At 40.0% G+C, this 27,441-nt stretch overlaps 1 protein-coding gene across 1 annotated transcript in view; it reads right to left on the minus strand.

Moving 5' to 3' along the window:
• Positions 1–27,441, minus strand: part of LOC126485081 (bifunctional arginine demethylase and lysyl-hydroxylase JMJD6) — a 132,400-nt gene that overhangs the window by 40,892 nt on the left and 64,067 nt on the right. The window contains exons 4-5 of the mRNA XM_050108689.1: positions 16,555–16,751; positions 9,599–9,746 (exon numbers count right to left, since the gene is read on the minus strand). Of these exons, the coding sequence (XP_049964646.1) occupies positions 9,599–9,746; positions 16,555–16,751 (345 nt within the window). The remainder of the gene's footprint in view (positions 1–9,598; positions 9,747–16,554; positions 16,752–27,441) is intronic.

A 27,441-nucleotide genomic window follows, 5' to 3' on the forward strand; every position in this document is an offset into this window, starting at 1 on the left:
AACATTTCAAAAAACGCTAAAAATGGCCAGCCCACTGGACCAAGGGTGTGTCTAAGCTGCCAGTCCTCAAAGTGTTAATGCTACACAGTGATTACAAACTGAAAGAATAGGGAAAGAATCATGCAAACATTTCAATTGTCATCTTTTATTTGTTATAAAACACACACACACACACACACACACACACACACACACACACACACACACACACACACACACAAATACAACAAGCAATATTTGGTAGGCAGTAATTATCATCTTTCTCTGATTCAACTGTGTCTTATTTTCTTGCTAATTGCCAAATAATGAGGAAAAAACTGTATTCCTATCCTTTAATAGAGCTGACTGTTTCACTGTTAATGCAGTTTTCACTAGGAAACTTTTTAAAAATTATTTACATTCTTATTCTTGCATAGTGCAGGCTGTCTTCATACAGGTATTGCAAAACCTAAATAATTTTTTGTTTTCAGATTATGACTCTTGTCTGAGAGAATACTTGAAGGAAAAATATGAAATCCTCAAGAAACTTCTATTATGGCACAAAAACAAAGCAAGCAATAAAATATGTATTAAGAAGTCAAACCAGTATAAAATCCAGCACTATAAAATAAATTGATCAGGGTGGCAAGAATAAGTTAACTTCTAACACTAACTGACGACCTTAACATCAAAACTAACTTCTCAAGAAACCTTGATGGTGATGCGACATTCTTTTCTGCTCTTAGTCTGTATGAATGTCTCCATTTGTAATTAACTATTGCCTGTTTTAATGCTCCTTTCTGTAACAACTGGTATGAACTGACCTAAAGAGTCTGTCTACCTAATGTGACGGGCAACATCTGTCAAATCTGCTCAGTACCCCATTATCAACATAATCGGACCTAACACAAGAGAAGGATCCAGTTAGAAAACAAATCTGCAAACTTCACCATCAAAGTTTACTATTTCCCCATCTGTTTTGTCTCACTTTGTCTGATGTCATTTCTAGGTTATATACAAACATCAGCCTTGAGGAAAAAGTCAAGATAAAATTCAACATAAAATAACAATGATTTACCAATATTAATTAACTGTTATATTTTTATACAAGAATAGGGAAAAATGGCAAATTTCATGACATTTCAAGTTTTATCCCTGGCATAATCTTTCTGGGATTGCGCCATTAAAGAAGCAATACATATCCGTACAGCTGATAATCTCATCAACAGGAATATGAGATTTCAATCGAGCACAGCCTGGAACCCTGCACTGGGCTGCTTTTAAATCACGATGCAAAAATAAAGAGTTTTTGATAACAGACCCATCATAACATTGGTCTAGTATGGTCTTTGGTGAATAACGTCTGGCCGCACTGTTAGTAAACGCAGCGTACAGTGCACTCGCAGGAGAGCCGCTCTGCAATTTTCGGCAGAGGGCATTTGAATATGGCACTATCTATCTGCAAATAATTTGTGCATGAGTGATTTCCGTGCCTGCGCATACTCTGTGCGCATGTTCTAGAAATGGGGAGTCGACATGCGGATACCATCAGTCGTACCTAGTCACTAGGAAGGTTGAACCACCTGAAGATGTTGGACAGTTGCTCCAAGGAAATATTGTGGAATTTGCACAATATGATCTGGCGGCAAAGCTGTGAAGACTATTTACAACATATTCACTGGGAAAGTTTGAAGAGTCACTTATTAATACTTTAAAGCAACTTACAGAATAGGTACGCTGGTGTTGCCAATTGACATCATAAACTGCCATGCATGAACCACATTGAAATAAAACTTTTAAAGAGATGATAGACAACAACACACAGACACATCTTCAGTGTGGAGCAATCAATGGCTATTGACAATGACAATGGGCAGTTTATCCAGAGCCAACATTTAAGGCCAGTAATGCAATATGATTTAAGTGAACTACAACACAAGAGCGGTTCTGTCAATTCTGTGCGTTTGCTGCAAACTGTTGTTTCTTGAAACATGCACACATTTGCAGATATCAAATATGGGCATAGGAGTTAAGTGTGTGTTTTCTGTGGGATTTGGAGGTTACAACAGTGGCTATAATAATATAGCTAGCTAAGTATTCCCTGGTAAGAACACACCTCAGCTCAAAATCTGTGATAATCGTTAGGGCAGCCATTTGTACAGGCAGTGGAAAACATGCTTCCCACTTCAAGTAATCTGCTCCTGGTCCCATGGGATACGTTCTTCCCACCTCTTTATGGTGCTGTCATCTAGCGAAAAGTACAGGGGGAACCACTTCCAATTATAAGTTCCTGACGTTAAAGCAGTCTGATCTCTTAGAGGCATTGTGTCGCTGAGTGTCTGTCTGTAGAGGAGCTTTTGACTCACTGTTGTCATGATGTTTTGTGATTTTCTTCCCACTGCTTCAGTCTAAGGTAAATACTTTTAATTTTTGTTGTGTTATCTCATTACTTGGTGTTTCCTGAGTGTTGTAAAATGTGTTTTATTTTCATTACTCGTTGACATCACTTGCAATGTTCGATCTTGTTGGTGGGAAGTATATTTCCCACCGCCTTTTTGGTAGATTTTTTTTTTCTTTCAAGATTCTAAAATAAATGTTTCTCTGTTTTGATACAATTATTTGAGAATTTTGACCCAGTACACTTCAGAAATAATACACAGATCAGTATATTATCAAAGAATGTCTCATTATCATACCAAACCATGCGCTTGCTTACATTGAATCTGCTACAGTATTGTTTTACCCTTTCCATCCTCTATCTTTTGCATTCCTTTGCTTTCAGATGGCTCATTCATTAGATCTCAACAATCGTAAACATGTTGGTGTACTTGACACTGAATCGTTTGTGTTCCTACAAATGTCAATATCAATACGCTTGACAGTGGAAGTGAATGTGAAGAAGAATGGAATGGAGACTGTTCTTTCTTTGACAATGTGAAGAACAACTTTCAAGCAAAAAAAAGGAGGGGGGGGACCAAAATTTCCATTTAGTGCCAGCGATCGAGAGCTCAGTTATTTTTGTAAGTTCTTTGATGATGTTATTCTCACTCTGATTGTAAATGAAGCAAACCTGTATGCAAAACAAAATCATGATAGCAGAAGCCCATCAAAAACCTGGGCAGACACAACAATTCAAGAAATGAAAGCTTTTATAGTATGCGTTATTATAATGGGCATTCACCAACTTTCTGCTCCTAATTTTTGGAGCCCAGACCCTATACTCAAAGTAGATGCAATCACTAATGTTAAGACAAGCAAAAGATTTAAAAAGATTGCAGAGAATATTCATTGCAATAACAATGAAACTGCAAAACCTAGAAATCTTCCAGAATATGACAAATTGCATACACTACGGCCACTGATAGAAAGACTTTTGCAGAAATGTAAGAACAATTATGAGCCCTCATCATTTATGTCAGTAGATGAATCGATGATTCCCTTCAAACGAAGATCATCAATGAAGCAATATATGCCAATGAAGCCAGTGAAACAAGGCTATAAAGTGTGGTGCTTGTCAGATTCGCTCAATGGATATGTAATGAACTTTGATGTTCACACAGGCAAGTGTAAAACAAATAGTACTATGACATTGGGTGAAAGGGTTGTGTTAGATCTAACAAAGAAAATACCAAATAAAAATAATATTCTTGCTTTAGATAGATTCTTTGCCACTGTGAAATTGATGGCAGTACTTTTGAAGAAGGGTGTGTAAGCTTGTGGACTGTCAAGACAAAGAGAAAAGATTTACCCAAAAGTAAGAAGGAGAACATCAAATTGGGGAGAGGTGAGATCCAGTTTGATACGAGAGGAGCCATTTATGCTGTTAAGTGGATGGCTAACTGTCCAGTCACTTTCTTGTAATTTATTCAAGACCCAAGAATAACAACAGTGGCGAAGAGAAAAGACAAGTTTGGACCTAGTACAGATATTCCATGTCCTGAAGTTGTGGCAGAATACAATAAAATAATGGGCAGAGTAGATAAATTTGACCAACTATGAGAAAGTATACTCTTGGCAGATGCTTTGTGAAATGGTGGCTCACAATATTTTATTTCCTAGTGGATGTTGCCAAAGTAAACAGTTTTTTACTATGGAAAATAAGTAAAAGAGAAGGTTGACAGCATGATCAGCTGACATACAGAATCCTTCTAGCCAGGCAACTGATTGCTGGCTTCTCATCCTGGAAAAGACAAGGCCAGAAATCTGTTTTTCTGGCACAAAAAGTCAAAGTACCTGAACATGTTCGTCTTGCGGCTGTGGGAGAACACACCAACCTATTTTAGGAGAAACCTACAGGAGGTGCTGTTATTGTAGTACCAAAGCAGCAGAAAACACACATGTTGTGTTTGTACATACTGTCAAATACCACTTTGTATTAACCCATGTTTTACGAAATTTCATGGCAAATAATTGCGAAAAGTAATTGGAACAAAAAAGTAAATTTTTCAAATTAATATGAGATATATTACAAATTTTTCTTTTATTTTTTAACTCCAAAGAAGGGCCATGGGAAGAATACTTCCCACTTCATTGTGTGGACCCCCTTTAACAAATGCAGCAAATCTGACATTTTATATGATTTTTTATATATATATATATATATATATATATATATATATATATATATATATATATATATATATATTAATTACTAACTGCTTTCCACTTATTAAAAATAATCCTACAGTAATTTTGCCCACAAATGGGTTAAAAAAATAATGAGTCTCCCCTCACAGCTCAGTTACTCTTTCATCATCATTTCAAGTTGAAATGTAATGATAAAGTCTGAAATCATCAGACAGTTGTACAGTGGGTGCAATAATTCAGCACTAAAGCATCCTGAGCAAAGAAGAAAAGTCCCACAGCACGCTGCACAGTGAGTAGAGGAGACACATCACATACCCATCCAAAGTCCTCATTGTTCTGTTGCCAGACATGCCTTGGTGCTAACAATGTCAGATCATTCCCTGCAGATCCATCCATGATAACCTTCATTTCCACTCATACTAACTGCACATCACACAGAAACTAAACAAACAAGACAAAGTTGTTCGACCAACCTTCACCATTTGCTTCCTGAAACAAATCAGCCTACCTGCAGATGCGAAACATCATACTGAAGTTAGGTGAGGCTCATTTTCACCTAGTTAGTAGTGTAAACAAACAGAATTGCAGGCACTAGGTACCACAGCCCGGGTAACCCTAGTCAGCCTCATGAAAAATCCCTGTGCTGTAAACATATGACTGTGTCGTGTTGTGTGGCTTCATTTAGCATCATTGGTCCATATTTTATTGAGGAGCTTCATAGATGTGCAGTAACAGTTACTAGAAACAGCTGTGTCCAAATGATAAATAACTTGCCCCTTCTTAGGTGGAACAGTGATGTTTTGTTCCAACAGGACTGGACAACAGCTCATACGGCCTGCCAATCCTTGAACATCTTACAACATCTTTTTCCTGGTCAAGAGATTTCCCGATTTGCAGGCATTCACTGGCCACTATAGTTGAAAAGTGAAGTGTATGACTACACATCCTCATACTGTGGTTGAACTTAAAATTCCTTGCAGTTGTGGAGGAGATCTTACCAAACATGTTGAATTGGGTGATGGAGTGTACCATTCGCCACCTGGAGGAATGCATGGAACATGATGGCAATTGTCTATATGGTGTTACATTCAGAACCAAGTATATGATGTGTAATGGCATGTATTTTTCTTTGATTTCTACTTAGGTTTTAATAATTTGCTCTGAAATGTTATGATGTTCTATCCTTTTTATATCCTACTATTTGTTCTGCTACAACCTGCACATGTAAATGAATGTGAGCATTTTGCACTTAGCCAATTTTGTGATGTTTCTACGCTAGCTTGCCAAAGAACATCACATTACCCCACTCAAAGCAAAAATGGTAGAGGACTTTTCTGCCTGATGCGGCTAACAATGCAAATTTGTGTATGACAATTATAGTTCAAATCAGTATGACTTACAAATACTTGAACTATCCAGACAAGTTTTGCTAAATTTATGAACAGCTAACTCTGTTGTCCCAAGGAAGTCTCTAATCTGAATACTGGTGGCTATATTGAAGAGTGTCCCTAATTTATGTTAAATATCTCATCCTGGTCTTTGTTCCTGGTTTAACCATAGGACATCATGAATGAAGTTGGAAAGGAGAGCAGATCAACATTGAATGTCCCACCACTGACAGTTCCGTTTTCATTACATGTAAGTCTTATGTAATAACTTTATAGTACATTGAAAGAGCCTGCTTTTTAGTGTAAAGAGCCTACAAAAATAAGAATGACAGAGTGAGAGTCAAATATGGCAATAGATATACAATCTCCTACAGGTCCAGCAATACTGTTGGAAAAGATTTAATGAAATTTTAAATGAGACTTCGAGAACAATTAAAAACTCAGCTGGCACTGAAAGACTTTTTTGGTCAAAATACATTCTTTTTGGTAAAAGTGCCATTTTATGCCTATTTATTTTATCCGTACTTTTCTAGGAAACAGATTCCATCCAGCAGAATCTGAAAAATACCTATACGACTGCATCTCTCTTCACTGAACTCTAAATGTTTTCCAGCCAAAAATTACTTTAGAAGTGGAAACGGAGTGAATGGCGGTGAATGGGATAGACGTTTTAAAGTTGTATTTCACATGCCTCAGTTTCCTCACTGTGATAGTATCTTTAGAGGCAATTCCATTGTATCAATAATTTTATCTTGCGAGTTAAGCATTTATTGTGTATTATTTCAGCAGGGCAGTGAACATGATGTTTGCTAGTTACTGCTTTAACGTTTGAAATCAATGCAAACAATCGCCAATCCTTTACAAGGAAAATACTAATTGTAAAGGCCGGTATTACACTATCAAATTTCTTTGTCAAAGATTTGATCAAAGATGTGATCCAATATTCCGTCCAATATATTGGACAAAGATCTTTGACGTAGCGCTACGAGGGGTATTACACTGTCATCAAATTTTTCGTCAAAGTTCAAGATGGCTGACAACAAATTGTTATTAACCGCAGCAGTTCTACGTACTCCAATTGCATTGTGTGCACATGCGGAAAAGAAGTGGGGGGAGAAAATGGAACCATACATATGAGGTTGACAGTCTTAAAAGTCCTGGGATTACAACTTGATAATAAATTCAGTTGGGAGGAGCACACCACAGAACTGCAGAACGCCTTAACAAATCTGTATTTGCAATTCGAGTGTTAGCAGACATAGGCAACATAAAAATGAAAAAGCTTGCATACTTTCATTGTCATATGGGATAATATTTTGGGGTAAATCTTGAAGTCAAACAAAAGTTTCCAAGGTCCAAAAGCGTGTAATACGTATTATTTGTGGAGTAAATTCACGGACCTCCTGCAGAAACCTCTTCAAAGAACTGGGTACTTCAGATTCTTGCATTGGTACGGGGGAAAATAAGAAAGAAAATGAAACTGTTGGCGGGCCAGAAGTACAGTGAGACTGTCGTTTGGACGTACGAGATTTGCAGGTTAGCTTTTTTGTTTTGTATTTCATGCCTAGATACTTCCGTAGAGATATTGTTGCATGTGGATCATTATATGTAATGATTATTACAATACATGCAACGATATGTTTGTACAGTTATCTAGGCATGAGAAACAAACAAAAAAAACTATAACTCTCGTAGGCCCAAATGACAGTCTCACTATACTTCCGGCTCGCAGGTTAACTACTGCCTCTCAGTATATTTACTTCTTAATAAAATTTGTCGTAAATAATATATCTCTTTTTCCAACAAACAACTCAGTTCATACATACAATACCAGGAACAAAAATGATCTGCACAAGGACTTAAAAACACTTACTTCAGTTCAAAAAGGGGTCCACTACTCAGGAACACTCATCTTCAATAATTTGCCAGGAAACATAAAAAATTTAGTTAGAAATAAAGATCAGTTTAAAAGGAGCCTGAAAGACTTACTACTGGCAAACTCCTTCTACTCCACTGGCGAAATTTTTAATAGAAACAAATGATGTATTTATTCATACTATTAGTATTTTTATTTCAGCTTAAAAAAAATCGACATGTTCCACATCCACGAGGATCTCCTCAGCACGGATCTATGGAACGAAAAACTAATCTAATCTGGGTGAAGCCGTGGGTTTTACGACGACACGATAAAAGCATTCAACAAAACTTGTTACGTGAGCTTACAGTGGAAGACGTCAAGTCGTACATCAATTACTTAAGAATGGATGAGCATACATTTCTGTATGTGCTCAATGAAGTGTATCCTCATATCACAAAGCACAATTTTCACTTAAGAACTGCTACATCTTCAGAAGACAGGCTCACTATAACACTCCGATTCCTTGCTACAGGAGAGGGTTATGTTATGTTAGGTTAGGTCAGGTTAGGTCTCCAATCTTCTTAATCTATTTTTTATTCAGGGTGCCTCACGTTGTAAAGCGCCTGATAAGCTTCAGACATCTCTATTAATTCTGTAGTTGTCGGCACACACCAATTGTATTTACCGGCAATGGTTATAAAAACACTACAGACGACAGAACGCTGCAGCGATGCTAGCGCTCCGCGTGGTAACATATCGCATTGCACTTTGCAGTGAACAGAAGACAAGCGATTTCTTTGATCAAATATACGGCCTCGGCCTAGATTTGATCAAATATTGGACGACATTTGTCAAAGATCCCTATTACACTATCAAATATCTTTGACAAAGATATTGGACAAAGAAATTTGATAGTGTAATACCGGCCAAACTGCCCACTAGATGACACCATCTTCCAACCACTGGTTTCATAGCTGTATACATTTTAGTACCTTACGTAAGAAAGTTTCCTGTCTCAATGAAATCAAAACAGAGGAGGGGCTTTTGTTGGTCTGCATGTATGCAAACTGATCAAGGATGGATATCTCACTTAAGTTCTTACAGGCAGTGAGAATTTAGCATGTAATTACTTTGTTCAAGTGTCCGTTAACTTCCTTGAAGTACAAATTCAGATAACTATAAAGATTTGATGAAGAATAAAGTCTGTAGGGCTATAAGATAATACATTTTCTGTTTGATTTCATCCTTAAAAACTGTGGCCATGTTAAGTGACAAATCTGAGGAACTCTTCCGATGAGTAATTTCAAAGATGAAACAATTTACCATGGGAAGTTAAATGGGCTGATGATGTTCATTTATTGCTAGACACTCATCATCACAAATGTTATACAAATTACAGCAGGATGGTTGTGCACTCAGTGAAAAGCTATGAAGAGAAAAGAAGCCAAGTGCACCAATAAGCATCTAAGGACAATACTACAAAGCTGAAATAGGTAAACGTTACATCTAAATATTGTACTTAGCATTTTTAGCATTTTATTTACGTTTTCAGCCAACTGGCCATGTGATGCAATCTCATAGGGGGAATCTGGGCTGCAAAAGAGACTGTTGAAGTTATGACATGAATCTTGGATAGGCTTACACAAAGTTTATTAGAAAACAATCATTTATAAATACGTATATTTCTTTCTGTCTTTGCTATAGGTATTGTTACTTGCTACATAAATTTAATATCAAGGTAGAGAGAAAGAGAGGCTCATCTAGTCTCAGACTATCCCATACTCACAGGTTTGCAGTCAGCTGGCCACGTTGGCAACTGAGTGCGGGGATATATCACAGTAAACCAAGTTATTGCTTCATCACGTTGTTTGCCTCCATCTGCTGAAGTTACTTTAAGTAACTCACGTGGTGTATGAGTTGGAAAAAGGCACCACCTATAATAATACATAAAAAACAATTCATGCTCATGAAAGAATAGCTTTAAGAGGGATAAGGAATTCAAATAAAGTATACAATATGTATAAAAATTTGTACAGAATGTTTAACTTTCAATGTGGAAAATAACAGAAAGTTTAAAAAATGCAAGTAAGCAGCCAATATAAAATACGAGGAGTGTTTTTTAAGTAAGTACCGTTTTGCCACACCGCAGCGCTGCGGTCGGCGTTCTGCGCATGCACACTGGGTACCTACATCTGTTGTCTATGTACTGACGCCATTACAGTCTGATTCTTCCTCATTTACGTTGTGTACTGAGTGTTTAAGATGCCTCCGATAATCCTGAGTCACGCCGACTGTGAAGTACGGGCTGTTATAAGATTTCTTAGTGCTAGAGGCCTAAAAGTGATCGATATTCATTGCTGGATGACTTTCCTAATGTTTCTCGTAGTGTTTTGTATGGCACTGTGACCGAGCACTTGAATTACCGAAAATTGTGCACAAGTTGGGTACTGAAAATGTTGACGGATGTGCACAAAACCAAATGTTTGGACAGTGCATTGACTTTCCTTGAGCGGTACACAATGACAATGATGATTTCTTAAGCCAAACTGTTATGGGTGATGAAACATGGGTGGCCTACATCACACGAGAATCAAAGCAACAGTCCATGGAATGGTGGCATTCAGATTCACCCAGAAAATTGAAAGTTAAGCAAACAATTTTTGCCCAAAATCATGTGCACAGCTTTTTGGGACAGAAAAGGAGTATTGCTTGTGGAATTTCTTCCTCGTAATGAGACAATCAATGCAGCAGCTCATCGTAAGACATTGCAGAATCTGTGCCGTTCAATTCAGAACAAAAGACGTGGCAAGTTGAGCAAGGGCATTGTTTTGCTGCAAGAGAATGACCGTCCGCATGTGGTGAATCAGACCAAAGGTCTCATCACATCTTTTCTATGGGAAACTCGAAATCATTCCCTGTACAGCCCCGATCTTGTGCCCAGTGACTTCCATCTGTTCCTGCACTTGAAGAAACACCTGGGCGGTCAGTGTCTTCAAGACGATGACGAAGTCAAAACAGTGGTGAAGCAGTGGTTAACAAGTCAGGCGGCAGACTTCTATGAGGTGGGTATTCAAAAACTGGTACAACGTTATGACAAGTGCCTCAATATTGATGGAAATTATGTAGAAAAGTAGATTAAGGTACAGGCTTTCATGTAAAAATAAAATTATTGAGATATCTTAGCACGTCTTTTTTATAATTTCAAAACGGTACTTACCCAAAAATCACACCTTGTAACTCACCATATAACTCAGGTGTTGAAAGGTTGATAAACACACAAACAAAACAATAGAAAACATTGCTAAAGCTTTCAAACAAAGTATTTCAGAGCAAGAGTGCTCCCCTTGCCCCCCCCCCCCCCCCCTTCTCTCTCTCTCTCTCTCTCTCTCTCTCTCTCTCTCACACACACACACACACACACACACACACACACTACATTGCATTGTACTGTGGCTGTGTCAGATGGAATGGGTGAGGGGAAGGAGGAGATGGGGAGAGGAGGGAAGGTTGGAGGGTAGAGTGGCTGATGGTTGGGATGACCAGCCAGGAAGTGGATGGGACAGGAGTGTGGCACCAGTATACATTTTTGGTGTTTGCAGGAGAAGTTGCGTGTGTTCCACGATAAAGGTAATGCCCAGTACCTTGAAGGACTTACTAAGACATAATGCTCCAAACCTAGTTTGCAAATAGATCTCCTGCACAACTTCCGGGACTCATGCTTGGGACCTTTGCCTTTCATGGTAAAGTGCTCAACTGATTAATGCCTCATGACCCACCCTCACAGCTTTACTTCTCCCAGGTACATCACCTACTTTGCGAACTTCACAGAAGTTCTCCCACATACCTTGGAGGCTTATATAGTACATGCGGTAGCTTGGACTTGGAAAATTTTCACAGTGCCAGCGGATCGTTATCCCGGACGCGCATACTGGGTGTTTTAGAGTATGCGCGTCCGCTGGCGCACAGCCACGATTGCGTCAGCCGGCCGTGGCTGCGGCAGGTCAACAAGGTCAAGCAATAAGTGACATGATGGAACAAAGCTGTTGCATCCTTGAGCCCCCCGGTTTGTGATGTACCCATGTCCGGTTAATGGCTGACACTACAGATCAGTTTGCATAATGATCAATTTATTTATGAAAATTCAAAGTACAGTCAGGAGAAGTTGCTCATTCGCACTGCTGCTGCTGCACAGGCAACTGCATTGAACGCCGCCACGATGCCTTACAGGAGATTTCGTCGCCGTTGTAAACAGACAGGGTATAAAACGATCGACAACATCGAGTTCGCCAAAACAGCTGGAGACAAGAAGAATCGCATTCCAGTGAAGAGTGTTGCTGCTACTGCACTTGTCGACGGACCTTGTGTTTTCTGTGGATGTAGACTTAATTTTAGTATTGATATTAATGACACTTTTTCTCATGCTAATGGTTGGCTTACTGTAGCCATTGTACGTGGAGGTACAGGAGTACCTAGTGTTCCCGGACTTGAAAGTTTTGTTGATAGAGACATTATCTCCTATCGTACCTACCATATGGCAGAACTTGCAAATAAAGACTTTGGTAAATCAGTTTATATGTCGCCTTCTGCATTGTCTTTGTATACTCGTAATAAGAGAAAAATATCTGTAAATGAGTCTGTATTCATTTGGGTTAAAGGTAAAGGAGTTTGTGAATATGTAAAGTTTGTTGGTGACTGTACTTTTTATTTTCACAAATAAATTCATCTGTATTCAAACTGATCTGTAGCGTCAGCCATTAACCAGACATGGGTACATCACGAACCGGGGGGCTCAAGGAGGCAACAGCTTTGTTACGTAACTACACTTATCGCCTGACCTAGACGTCATCGCGCAGCCGAGGCCGGCTGACGCAAATTTTCTAAGTCCAACTTACATCATAGCACTGACAACCATTCTAGATGTGATGAGAAACATGTTGCTACATGTTCATTGAACATTATACGTTTCGTGATGCTAGTGTCAGCCATTAACCGGACATGAGTACATCACGAAACGGGGACTCAAGGATGCAACAGCATGATCAAAATAAAAAATAATTACAATTATAAGAACACTAATTCATATTAATTAAAAATAATAATAATATATCAATCCATTACATACATAAAGTCGTTAGGTTTTTTTTTTGGGGGGGGGGGGGGGGGGGGGGGGGGGGGAAGGGGGGGGGGGGGGGGTACCGACCCTCCTCCCAACATATTGCCTCATTAATGTTCCTTGAAGAAAGGAATGCTTGCCCGTGAAAGGCAAACGTCCCAGATTCAAGTTTCGGTCTGGCACATAGTCTTAACCTGCCAGAAGGTTTAAAACCAGTGCATCTCCCCTGCAGACCCGGCAACCTCTTCATTGCTCCGCATGGCAAATAGCTTAACAACATCGTTTGCCATGACTTTGACAATCTATTGTTGTACCTGGAAATGAACATTTAACCCACAATCCTTCCCACCTCTTCCAAAGTAACTTCCACTGTCTAAACAATCTACAGAACACCACTGTCTATTCTTATGCCACACCTCCTCCCAACCCCTTGCTCCATGGGTCATATCAGAGGATGACTTACCCTATCAGAGGTAGGACCATGTATGAAAGCAGTAATAATCACATACCAGTAATGCTGTAACTTTTGCACAGTCATTTATGTGGACGTGACAACCAACCAACTACTCATCTCTTATGTACGGCCAGGCCACCACCAAAAACTGTGGCTAAGTATAGAGTAGATCCATCTAGTGGTGAAGCATACTGTCAAGCACAAAATGCTTCACACTTCAATGTGAATGGCTGTTTCACGACTTTTATCATTTTGATCTTCGAGCAATACGAGCTTTCTCTGAATTATGTAGATTGGATTTTCCTTTAAACACATTCTTTGATCCCATAATCTCACTACCTTCAACATTTGCAAGTCGTTTCCCAAAATGCACCGTCACTTTCACTCATGCTGTAGTCCCACTCCCCTTCTGAATCCATTATTCCACTTCACTGTGTGATACAAGCAATTCTCACATCATCTCCTGCCCATTTACTCCAAATTATAGATATTCAATTTTTACATTAAATGTTCACAAAAGGCATCGAGCCAAAAATAAAAATAAATAAATTAATTAAGTAAAAAAAAAAAAAAAAAAGAACAAGGAAAAAAAACCTAGCAGTTTCACCACTCATCAGTATAGTTTACTTAATAATACTTCCACAATGGGAAAAATTCACCCAGACAGAAACTCTACCAGCATCTGGGAATACTGTTGTAGACTGTTTACATTAATTGCTTTCAGCACACTTGTTACTATTAATAAAATTTTATTCAATTATTTTACGTTATTAAACAGAAACAAGCAAAGGCCACCACACACAAGCAGATGATTGATGGGAGGCACTCAGATACATGTAAGCACAAATAATTATTACTTCAGTGGCTTTTGAAAAAGTACCATTCTTTTTCTGGTTTAAGTGCTCTCACTCACCCCCCCCCCCCCCCCCCCCCCCCAATACACATGGAAGTCTTCTGAAGTTTTACAAAAGTTTGGAGAAAAAACATCAATGCAGCTTAACAAAAAGAAGAACTGAAAAGGGGAAAACTGCCACGAGTAAATGTATAACCAGTTTTCTTTATCGCTCGAACAGTCCACGGGTGTACTGCCGGTCCATAGTGTCCAACGAGCACAATATTTCGGCGATCAGACATGTCGCCATCGTAAGGTGTGCAGATGAACTGAGCTCCTGAGGGTGGGCGGCTGTCCTAAATCCCCTTCCCCCGCGAGGCGTTCTTTCTGTGGTCCGCGCATCGGCAATTGCTGAGAGGCTGGTGTCGGCGTCTGTGTAACTGCCTCGTCCGCCCTGGCCGCTCTTTTGTTTTCTTTGCTGAGCCTCTTTTTAATTAGACTCAGTGCTGGTTCCCGTGCCTTGCTGAGGTTATAGCCACAATCTCTGTTGATAAGTCCGTCCCTGGTACGAATTTCGATAGCCTCTCTAACGATGCTGTCCCAGTATTTAGATGTCTTTGCCAAGACCCTAGTATGTTGGTAGTCCATTTCGTGATTTTCAGACAAACAGTGCTCTGCGACTGCTGACTTGCTGGGGTATATAAGTCGATTGTGCCTCTGATGTTCTCGGCAACGATCTTAGATGGCGGGCACTGTCTGTCCAATGTAGGTCTTCCCACACTCAGAGGGAATCTGGTATATGCCGGCCTTCTGCAAACCGAGATCGTCTTTGACACTTCCCAATAATGTTAATGTTTCATTGGGCAGGCAAAAGACAGCTTCTACTCTGTGTTTCCTCAATATTCGTCCTATTTTCCCTGATAGTGCTCCAGCATACGGTATATAGGCGGTGGCTGTCTCTTCCTCCGTGACTTCGTCCATCTCCACACGCTGTACTGTAGAGGTGGGGCGGAGTGCACGTCTGATCTGCCATTCCGAGTACCCGTTTTTCCGAAATACAGTTTTGAGGTGTTCCAGCTCATGGGGCAGATTCTCTGCGTCCGAGATGGTGCGCACCCTGTGCACCAGTATTTTTAGTACCCCATTCCTCTGTGAAGGGTGGTGGCAGCTATTTGCATGCAAATACAGGTCGGTGTGCGTTTTCTTCCTGTGTACCTGATGGCCCAGGGTGCCATCCGCTCTTCTTTTGACCATGACGTCCAGGAATGGTAAACTTCCTTCTGCTTCGGTCTGCATAGTGAATTTGATATTCGGATGTATGGAGTTCAGGTGTGTAAGGAAGTCTAGGAGCTTGTCCCTTCCATGGGGCCATATCACAAACGTGTCATCAACATAATGTAGAAAACAAGTAGGTTTTCATTTGGATGATGCCAAGGCTTCCTCCTCGAAATACTCCATACAGAAATTCACAACCAAAGACGAAAATTTCTGTGCAATGAGCTCAACTGACTCTCGAAGAGGCACCCTGGTGAATAATGAGACAATGTCAAAACTCACCAGGATATCTGAGCCCTGAGTCTTTCAGCTTGAAGAATTCCGAATGTGATGAGGGCATTTACCCATGTAAGGGCTTAGTAGTTCTGCCAGGTATTTGGCCAGCAAATATGTAGGTGCCCTAATGTTGCTGACAATAGGGCTGAGTCAAATTAAAAAGAGGCTCAGCAAAGAAAATGAATGAGCGACCAGAACGGAAGAGGCAGTTACACCGATACCACCACCACAGATGCCGATGCCAGCCTCTCAGCGATCGCCAACGCGCGGCCGAGGACCGCGGAGAGAACGCCTCGCAGGGGAAGGGGATTTAGGACAGCCGCCCGCCCTCAGGAACTCAGTTCGTCAGTGCACCTGACGACGGCGACATGTCTGATCGCTGAAATATTGTGCTCATTGGACACTATGGACCGGCAGTACACCCGTGGACTGTTTGCGCAAGAAATACGCCAGGAGAAGTTGAAGAATCACAGTTTTCTTTAGTCACTGCTAACAACGAAGGAAAAACAGTGGTGTGCAGAATATGTACACAAGAAGCAAATATACTGTGCCCACTGAAAATGCTTTAGAAATGAAAGCTAAATGCACCTGGTAAAAAAATTATTTTTTGCAGTTAGCATAAGGCAGGAAAAAAAACAATAAAAATTATTATAATTGCTGCTGTGAAAGACAGCTAAGCAAACGAACATATTACTGGGGAATTCTGCATCTGCGCAGACCTCTATCTACAGTGCTATACCTCACGAACAATTTGGGATATGTTAATATTTATGAGAGGAAGAAGCAACAAACCTTTTGTGACCAGATATAAGAGCATTCCAAGCAGATGTTCCAAGTGGATCAATATGAATACCAGTGCCTGATCTAGCTGGTCCCATGACAAACCAACGATAGGGGGGACGACGCTCTTCTCCAGCATGCTGGAATAAGTCATCTTGGAAGTATTCTGGAACTTCATAGTCCTCCAGTAACCGTCGCCTACGAGGGTGCTGAAAGAATACAGTTAAGTGATCCAGTTGGGTCAGACCACAATTTATTTATACTTATGCTACATTCTAGGAGTTTAGCCATGGTACAGAAGATTTGTATGAAATACTTGGTAAAACAGGTATGGAACTAACATATATTATATGTTGTTGTGGTGTTCACTACTGAGACTGGTTTGATGCAGCTCTCCATGCTACTCTATACTGTGCAAGCTTCTTCATCTCCCAGTACCTACTGCAACCTACATCCTTCTGAATCTGCTTAGTGTATTCATCTCTTGGTCTCCTTCTACGATTTTTACCCTCCACACTGCCCTCCAATACTAAATTGGTGATCCCTTGATGCCTCAGAACATGTCCTACCAACCGATCCCTTCTTCTGGTCAAGTTGTGCCACAAATTTCTCTTCTCCCCAATCCTATTCAATACTTCCTCATTAGTTATGTGTTTTACGCATCTAATCTTCAGCATTCTTCTGTAGCACCACATTTCGAAAACTTCTATTCTCTTCTTGTCCAAACTATTTATTGTCCATGTTTCACTTCCATACATGGCTACACTCCATACAAATACTTTCAGAAACAACTTCCTGACACTTAAATCTATATATATTATAAAAGGTGAAAAAAATTTCAATTTGTGGCTGCGTAAACAACGCCTGGTGTTTTTATGAGGAGGATGGAAATGACGCTTCAAACACTGAGCTCAAACACTAATCAAGCAGGACAACTGAAATCATTTGTACAGTAATGTCCTCATGAAAGATTTGGTGCTCACAGCGAATACAGTAGCTCCACCTCTTGCAACACATTTGGGGCACACTTCTCACATAATCAAAACCTTAGTTAATATAGATAAAACAGAGGTCTTCTTCAAATGTTTTAAATCTAACATAAGAGTGTCATGCAATTTTACAATAACCCATCTGTGAATTAGAAACACAAAAAGTTAAGACTGCTTGAAAGTAGTTACAGTACAAGATATCTATATCCTTTCGAGCCATTTGTGCACTGGTACTTATGTGCATTTACGGCAGAATAAAACAGGATGTAAATTGTGCAACTAATGCTTATTTTTATTCCAGAAATAAGTGCATGAGGAAAACCTGTTGTCAAAGATATATATATTTTTCCTGCGTGGAATTTTTCCCACGTGGAATGTTTCCCTATTATAAAACAAAGATGATGTGACTTACCAAACGAAAGCGCTGGCAGGTCGATAGACACACAAACAATCACAAACATACACACAAAATTCAAGCTTTCGCAACAAACTGTTGCCTCATCAGGAAAGAGGGAAGGAGAGGGAAAGAAGAAAGGATGTGGGTTTTAAGGGAGAGGGTAAGGAGTCATTCCAATCCCGGGAGCGGAAAGACTTACCTTAGGGGGAAAAAAGGACGGGTACACACACACACACACACACACACACACACACACACACACACACACACATACAGACACAAGCAGACATATTTAAAGACAAAGAGTTTGGGCAGAGATGTCAGTCGAGGCAGAAGTGCAGGGGCAAAGATGTTGTTGAATGACAGGCGAGGTATGAGTGGTGGCAACTTGAAATTAGCGGAGATTGAGGCCTGGTGGATAACGGGAAGAGAGGATATATTGAAGAGCAAGTTCCCATCTCCGGAGTTCGGATAGGTTGGTGTTAGTGGGAAGTATCCAGATAACCCGGACAGTGTAACACTGTGCCAAGATGTGCTGGCCGTGCACCAAGGCATGTTTAGCCACAGGGTGATCCTCATTACCAACAAACACTGTCTACCTGTGTCCATTCATGCAAATGGACAGTTTGTTGCTGGTCATTCCCACATAGGATGCGTCACAGTGTAGGCAGGTCAGTTGGTAGATCACGTGGGTGCTTTCACACGTGGCTCTGCCTTTGATCGTGTACACCTTCCGGGTTACAGGACTGGAGTAGGTGGTGGTGGGAGGGTGCATGGGACAGGTTTTACACCGGGGGCGGTTACAAGGGTAGGAGCCAGAGGGTAGGGAAGGTGGTTTGGGGATTTCATAGGGATGAACTAAGAGGTTACGAAGGTTAGGTGGACGGTGGAAAGACACTCTTGGTGGAGTGGGGAGGATTTCATGAAGGATGGATCTCATTTCAGGGCAGGATTTGAGGAAGTCGTATCCCTGCTGGAGAGCCACATTCAGAATCTGATCCAGTCCCGGAAAGTATCCTGTCACAAGTGGGGCACTTTTGTAGAGCCACTTCCTCATCCTCTCAAACCCAGAACCTCCCTCAACCTCAACTCCTTTGGTTCCATCAGATTCACCTGGTCCTACTCCAAATCCCATGCCACTTTCCTTCATGTTGACCTCCACCTGTCCAATGGCCAGCTTCACACGTCCGTCCACATCAAACCCACCAACAAGCAACAGTACCTCCATTACGACAGCTGCCACCCATTCCACATCGAACAGTCCCTTCCCTACAGCCTAGGTCTTCGTGGCAAACTAATCTGCTCCAGTCCGGAATCCCTGAAGCATTACACCAACAACCTGACAACAGCTTTCGCATCCCGCAACTACCCTCCCGACCTGGTACAGAAGCAAATAACCAGAGCCACTTCCTCATCCTCTCAAACCCAGAACCTCCCACAGAAGAACCACAAAAGTGCCCCACTTGTGACAGGATACTTTCCGGGACTGGATCAGATTCTGAATGTGGCTCTCCAGCAGGGATACGACTTCCTCAAATCCTGCCCTGAAATGAGATCCATCCTTCATGAAATCCTCCCCACTCCACCAAGAGTGTCTTTCCACCGTCCACCTAACCTTCGTAACCTCTTAGTTCATCCCTATGAAATCCCCAAACCACCTTCCCTACCCTCTGGCTCCTACCCTTGTAACCGCCCCCGGTGTAAAACCTGTCCCATGCACCCTCCCACCACCACCTACTCCAGTCCTGTAACCCGGAAGGTGTACACGATCAAAGGCAGAGCCACGTGTGAAAGCACCCACGTGATCTACCAACTGACCTGCCTACACTGTGACGCATTCTATTTGGGAATGACCAGCAACAAACTGTCCATTCGCATGAATGGACACAGGCAGACAGTGTTTGTTGGTAATGAGGATCACCCTGTGGCTAAACATGCCTTGGTGCACGGCCAGCACATCTTGGCACAGTGTTACACCGTCCGGGTTATCTGGATACTTCCCACTAACACCAACCTATCCGAACTCCGGAGATGGGAACTTGCTCTTCAATATATCCTCTCTTCCCGTTATCCACCAGGCCTTAATCTCCGCTAATTTCAAGTTGCCACCACTCATACCTCGCCTGTCATTCAACAACATCTTTGCCCCTGCACTTCTGCCTCAACTGACATCTCTGCCCAAACTCTTTGTCTTTAAATATGTCTGCTTGTGTCTGTATATGTGTGGATGGATGTGTGTGTGTGTGTGCGAGTGTATACCCGTCCTTTTTTCCCCCTAAGGTAAGTCTTTCCGCCGGCCGGAGTGGCCGTGCGGTTCTGGGCGCTACAGTCTGGAGCCGAGTGACCGCAACGGTCGCAGGTTCGAATCCTGCCTTGGGCATGGATGTGTGTGATGTCCTTAGGTTAGTTAGGTTTAATTAGTTCTCAGTTCTAGGCGACTAATGACCTTTGAAGTTAAGTCACATAGTGCTCAAAGCCATTTTTTTAAGTATTTCCGCTCTTGGGATTGGAATGACTCCTTACCCTCCCCCTTAAAACCTACATCCTTTCATCTTTCCCTCTCCTTCCTTCTTTCCTGATGAGGCAACAGTTTGTTGTGAAAGCTTGAATTTTGTGTGTATGTATATATATATATATAGTTATAATAGAGGGAAACATTCCACGTAGGAAAAATATATCTAAAAACAAAGATGATGTGACTTACCAAATGAAAGTGCTGGCAGGTCGACAGACACACAAACAAATACAAACATACACACAAAATTCAAGCTTTCGCAACAACCTGTTGCCTCATCAGGAAAGAGGGAAGGAGAGGGAAAGACGAAAGGATGTGGGTTTTAAGGGAGAGGGTAAGGAGTCATTCCAATCCCGGGAGCGGAAAGACTTACCTTAGGGGGAAAAAAGGACGGGTATACACTCGCGCGCACACACACACACACACACGCATCCATCCACACATATACAGACACAAGCAGACATATTTAAAGACCTTTAAATCTTTAAATATGTCTGCTTGTGTCTGTATATGTGTGGATGGATATGTGCGTGTGTGCAAGTGTATACCGGTCCTTTTTTCCCCCTAAGGTAAGGCTTTCCGCTCCCGGGATTGGAATGACTCCTTACCCTCTCCCTTAAAACCCACTTCCTTTCGTCTTCCCCTCTCCTTCCCTCTTTCCTGATGAGGCAACAGTTTGTTGCGAAAGCTTGAATTTTGTGTGTATGTTTGTGTGTCTATCGACCTGCCAGCGCTTTTGTTCGGTAAGTCACCTCATCTTTGTTTTTATATATAATTTTTCCCACGTGGAATGTTTCCTTCCATTATATATATATATATATATATATATATATATATATATATATATATATATATATATATATAGACACACACACACACACACACACACACACACACACACACACACACACACACACACACATCTTTTCGTCTTCTTTCTGGTACATTAGAACTCTTGCACTTGCCAAGGCTGTCAGCTGTGAAGTCAAAGCATAACCTATCATTTCCACCCACCACAAGAATGAAGCTGGCAGCCATGTTTTTATCAGCACAAAGCAGATCATAATATTCATATAAGACAATGTCTTGGAATGAAGAACAGTAAGGCAATTCTATTCTGTCAAAAGTCAAGTTAATTTTTTGGATAGTGACTTGAACAGGGAAGGCTGCTGAGATTAAAATTTTACTGCCATGAAAATATCATTGGTGTCCGTAGATGTTGCTATGTGCACACTTTCAATTCTGTTGTTCTCAGTTCTGTGTTATCCTCCACATAGTTAATTATGAATAAAGTAGTCCAGTAATTAGATATTGTCCCTGTATTTTCAAACTACAACCCTAAAAGGTTATGGACCAAGATCATGTGATCAGTAAAAGTGACATTTTTCGATTATACAAAACTAAATTTGTAAGCTTAAAAGTGTGGGAATACACAAGTTCATTAACATGACAAATATTCCACATATGACTGCACAGGGAAGTTGACTGGAAACGCTGTCATGCAATAATCACAACACATGGAGAATACAATTAGAAGCACTACTCATAAAAAAAATCATACATGGCAATGTGTATCTGGAGACATACTGTAGCCCGCAGCGACTGGCAAAGGACAAATGCTCACTATTACAAAAGCTGTGTAAAGAGCATGGCTCGTGACTGACAGAAAAGTACACTTGATTTGATCCACCAATTCCAGTGAGCTGAAGAAAGTAAAACACTGCATTACATCACATAAAGTATGGTTTAAAATAGAATCAATTATGCACCCAATGCAAGATGCTCAAAAGCCTCATGCACCATCACATTTCTTAAATGAAACCTAGTGATGATGTAAATCATCACCTTACTGAATTCTTCGATGCTGTGGACGAGTTACAAGCAATGGATGTCGACATAAACAGTGATCTATTGCCAATAGTGATGCTCTGCAGTCTTTCAGGTAGTAATCACAATGTTAGACGTGCTATTGAATCCCATGACACTCAACTAGATGTTGAGCCACTAAAAGCAAAAATCTTGAAGAACACAATGCAAGGATTCAGAAAGCTAGTGAAAATGTAAGTGTTACAATGTTTGTTAAAGCGGGTAAACATTTTGTGAACTAGTGAAAAAGTGCTGTGAGTGACAGTGACAAATTGGAACAAAAATCAAAGCAAAAACAAAGTGGGAAAATCAACATAAAATTGCAGCTTTTGTAACAAGAAAGGACACAAGGAAGATGTGTGTTTTTTCAAGAAGAAACTCTGTGAGAGTTGAGAACAAAGTCGACAAAGCTCATTGTTGTTTTTCTATGAATGAGTCTGCTCTGAAGTTTATGAATCTAATATTTTTTTGTGTGTAGACAGTGCATGCACATCACGCATGTGCAACAATCCAAAAGTGTTTATACATGTTGCAGAAATGCAAAAGAATTTAATACTTGCAGACAATAGCGCTACTCTAGTAACACCTGAAGGTGACATACACTTCCCAATTGCAGGAAATGACGCCAACTCTATAATACTGAAAAACACTTTATATGTGCCAAAACTCTGCACAAATCTCCTTTCAGCAGCAAAAGTTGTAGACATCGACATTTGAGAAAAATCATGCATTTATATGAAATACTAATGGTAAAGTCAAAGCGATTGCAAAATGAGCGCGTAGCTGGTTTCATTTACCAGAAAATGATCCAAAGGTGTGGACCGTTGCTGAGCCAAAAGTTACGAAAAGCGAAAAGCTCGATTAGACCACTTGAATTTGTGAGATATGATCAAAATGCTCAAAAACAAATATGCAATAGGTTTCAAGTTCAGTGATGCCAATCTCACCAGAAGCTCTATATTTCTTTAAAGAAAAATCACAGACATTCCGTTGTGGGCCAATGAAAGAAATTTTCAAGGTGGTTTCTTGAACACATTCTCAGGTCTAATACAATAAATTTCATTGAGATGGAAAAGCTTCTGTCCACAAATCATCACAGATTTAGAAAGCATTGCTCTGGTGAAACTCAGCTTGCCCTTCTCTCACATGATATCCTAAAAATCATGGATGGAGGTAGCAGTCGTGTGTGTGAGGCGTGCTTGGTTGTGTGAATGTGAGTGTGTTTCTCTTTTCTGAAGAAAAATTTGGCTGTAAGCTTATGTAGCAATTTGTTCATCATGCCTTTCAGCAACTCAATGTGCCATCATTAAGATAAGTAGCAATCTATCCTGTTCATAATACTGTTGATATTTCAACCTGGACTTTCCATTGTTTGAACCATCTAACCCATGTTTACTGCTACATTTAGAAAGCAATTGTTAAACGTACTTGAAACTCGTGAGTTATCAATCACAACATTGTCATTTAGTTTAACTGTTATGGGGTCCTTAAGACACACTGGCTGTCATGTCTTCCATTTGACAATGTCCCATACAGCTTTAATCTTATTACCTGCATTCCTTATTTCTGTCAGGACATACATAACTTTCCTTATAATATTACAGTATATGGGCACATTTGAAGGCCTAGTCAGTAATGGAAGTCAAATGTCTTCAAAGATAACAAATGTTGTAATCACAATAAAAATTTAATCTAAAAATTCAACATCAATTAATTCTGCTTGTGAAGAAAAAGTGTGCAATTGTTGTGTAACACAGTTCCAAGTTGTATTTACATAAACTCAAAATCTGAGAGTAGTTAAATGTGATTTGAAATATATAACAGTCCATTTAATCTAAGAGTAGTTAAATGTGATTTGAAATATATAACAGTCCATTTAATTATACACTACAACTTCATTAGCATGAACTTGCACTTGTGGTCTTCAGTCCTGAGACTGGTTTGATGCAGCTCTCCATGCTACTCTATCCCGTGCAAGCTTCTTCATCTCCCAGTACTTACTGCAACCTACATCCTTCTGAATCTGTTTAGTGTATTCATCTCTTGGTCTACCTCTACTATTTTTACCCTCCACACTGCCTTCCAATACTAAATTAGTAATCCCTTGATGCCTCAGAACATGTCCTAAGAACAGATTCTTTCACCTAGTCAAGTTGTGCCACAAATTCCTCTTCTCCCCAATTCTGTTCAGTACCTCCTCATTAGTTACATGATTTACCCATCTAATCTTCAGCATTCTTCTCTAGCATCACATTTCAAAAGCTTCTATTCTCATCTTGTCTAAAATATGTTTCACTTCCATACATGTCTACACTCCATACAAATACTTTCAGAAACGACTTCCTGACATTTAAATCTATACTTGATGTTAACAAATTTCTCTTCTTCAGAAACGCTTTCCTTGCCATTGCCAGTCTACATTTTATATCATCTCTACTTCAACCATCATCAGTAATTTTGCTCCCCAAATAGCAAAACTCATCTACGACTTTAAGTGTCTCATTTCCTAATCTAATTCCCTCAGCATCATCTGATTTAATCTGACTACATTCCATTACCCTCATTTTGCTTCTGTTGATGTTCATCTTATATCCTCCTTTCAAGACACTGCCCATTCCGTTCAACTGCTCTTCCAAGTCCTTTGCTGTCTCCGACAGAATTACAATGTCATCGGCAAACCTGAAAGTTTTTATTTCTTCTCCATGGATTTTAATACCTACTCCGAATTTTTCCTTTTGTTTCCTTCACTGCTTGCTCAATATACAGATTGAATAACATTGGGGAGAGGGTACAACCCTGTCTCACTCCCTTCTCAACCGCTGCTTCCCTTTCATGCCCGTCTTGCACTTAACATGCAAAATATATTGGCCCCGACAGGAATATATTAGTTCTTATACAAAGTTTTACCTGATAACATGAATTTCGGTGAAGATGAATAACAAAATCTTTTTCAGTCCCTAGCATAATTATACAGTATTTTTAAGTGTTAATTTTTTTCTGAAATGACTGCAAGGATGTAGCTACAAAGCTAACTACCCATTGTTGACTTGTTTCTAATGTATTGTAGGTCAGCAGCTGTGACTCTTACCAAAACAATCAGTGCATACAATACATTTAAATAAATTCAATAATATATGCATTTGCATTTAGAAATGTATTTGATGCCAGGTGTTTTTTTAGTTGCAGCCAAATCGAGTTCGAATACTGAAAAAATATCAACAAACAGTAGTGTGTGAAACTTGGCAAAGAGAAAACAGATGGAGAAAACAACTGCAGAGCAGTCTGGAATTCTCAAATCCATTTTATCTACAATAATTAAGAATTGAGAAAAAAAAATCATTAATGCTGCTACATCAGGTTTCGGTAACAAATTTAAATTACTTTGTAGCAATAAGTGTGAAGACAATGAGGAATTACTTCTAAAATGATTCAATCATATATGTGTATCTAACATACCTTAAAGTGGCCCTATGATTCAGTTGGAAGCAAATGAGTGCCAAAAATATAGGCACTGAATACTTCATTTGCTTTGCTGGTTGGCTGTATTGGTTCCAACAGAGATATTCAACTGCATCTGTACAAATTTGTGGTGAAGCAAATAAAGGTGTTGAAGAAAGTGCAAATAGCTGGTTGCATGAATTCAACAGGGTGAGGGAAAAGTATGCCTAATGTGATGTGTTCAATAAGGACAAAACTAGACTTTTTCCACATTGCACCCAAGGGACAAAAGGCGATAAGTGTCAAGGTGGACCACGCAGCAAACAACATGTAACTGTTGCCCTTGTATGTAATGCGGACGGCAGTGAGAAGTTTCGTACCTAGGTTATTGGTAAGTCTGAGCAACAGTGTTGTTTTAAAAACATACATATGGGCACTTTACCTCCCATCTACTCTCACCATACGGACACTTGGATCAATGGCACATCGTTTTGCAAGTGACTTCTTCGTTTCAACAGTCGAATGGCTGCTCAAAACTGACATATTCTTCTTACACTGGACAAATGTACAGCCCACAATGTACACTATCTGAACCTGATCAACACAAGGGTTCAGTTTTTTTCCACCAAATGCGACAAGCTGCCTTCAGCCCTTGGCCCAAAGCATCATTTCTCTCATGAAGAGAGCTACATCGCAAGCAACTTTTAACAGCTGCAATTTGTGCTGCTGAAAACAGTACTGCAACATCACATTGGAATCTTCTTGATGGAATAAAAGTCATCACAGCACCCAGGAAGTCTGTGTCACGACACCATACACATAAGTGCTTTAACAGAGCCCTGAGACAGCAAAACTGAAGATGTCCACAAGTTAGATGATGCCTCTTCAACTGATGAATGGACAGTGCACATGACAGCAGTTCATTAGTCACATGACAATGTTGTCATATGTGCTTCTGTGGAATCTCAGTGCCAAAAGCAGTTTAGAATGATTTGCTTCAACATCTGACATCACTGCTGGGTTTACAGATGCTGTAGTTATAACTGGTCGTGAAATTACAAGATATTTTCATGTCAGCAAACCAGGCTTGAATTTTTCCAAAAAAATGGTGTAGTTTGTGAGTAACTGTGGTTTGACAGTCACTTTATAGTGTTATAAGTCTACAGTAATGTTAAGTGATTGATACTATAGTGTATTACACATTACTGTACTACTGTAAATGTATACATAATAGAATCTGTGTTTTTCCACTTAATGCAATTTTTTTAAACATAAACTCTTGATTTTCTGGTCCTTTTGGATTTGTGTTAACAAGATTATAGTGTAGTACTTAAAAAACAACAATGAAATAAAAGCCAAAACAAAAGCTACAACCCAATAAAAACATATTAGTTATAGCTACTGATTGTGCAGTATCCGAGCAACATTATCAAACACCTGTCTCTTAAAAATTAATGACCTAGGTCAAAATAAGTAAGTATGTAAGGGGGTGGTTAGGATGTAGGAGTTCACTAACAATCCAGATTAAGAGGGATCATTTGGTCCTGCCCTGAAGAACGAAGTTGTTTTTCTAAAAGCTATGAGTTTTGTTGCCTTTAGATGTGTTTACACCAGCTGTTCTGGAAGTTTGGTTCCACCATGAGTATAGGATGCACTGATAATTCCAGTTAAAAAAATTACCATTACATAAAAGT

The sequence above is a fragment of the Schistocerca serialis genome, chromosome 6 (genome assembly GCF_023864345.2).
Source record: "Schistocerca serialis cubense isolate TAMUIC-IGC-003099 chromosome 6, iqSchSeri2.2, whole genome shotgun sequence".
Lineage (NCBI taxonomy): Eukaryota > Metazoa > Arthropoda > Insecta > Orthoptera > Acrididae > Schistocerca > Schistocerca serialis.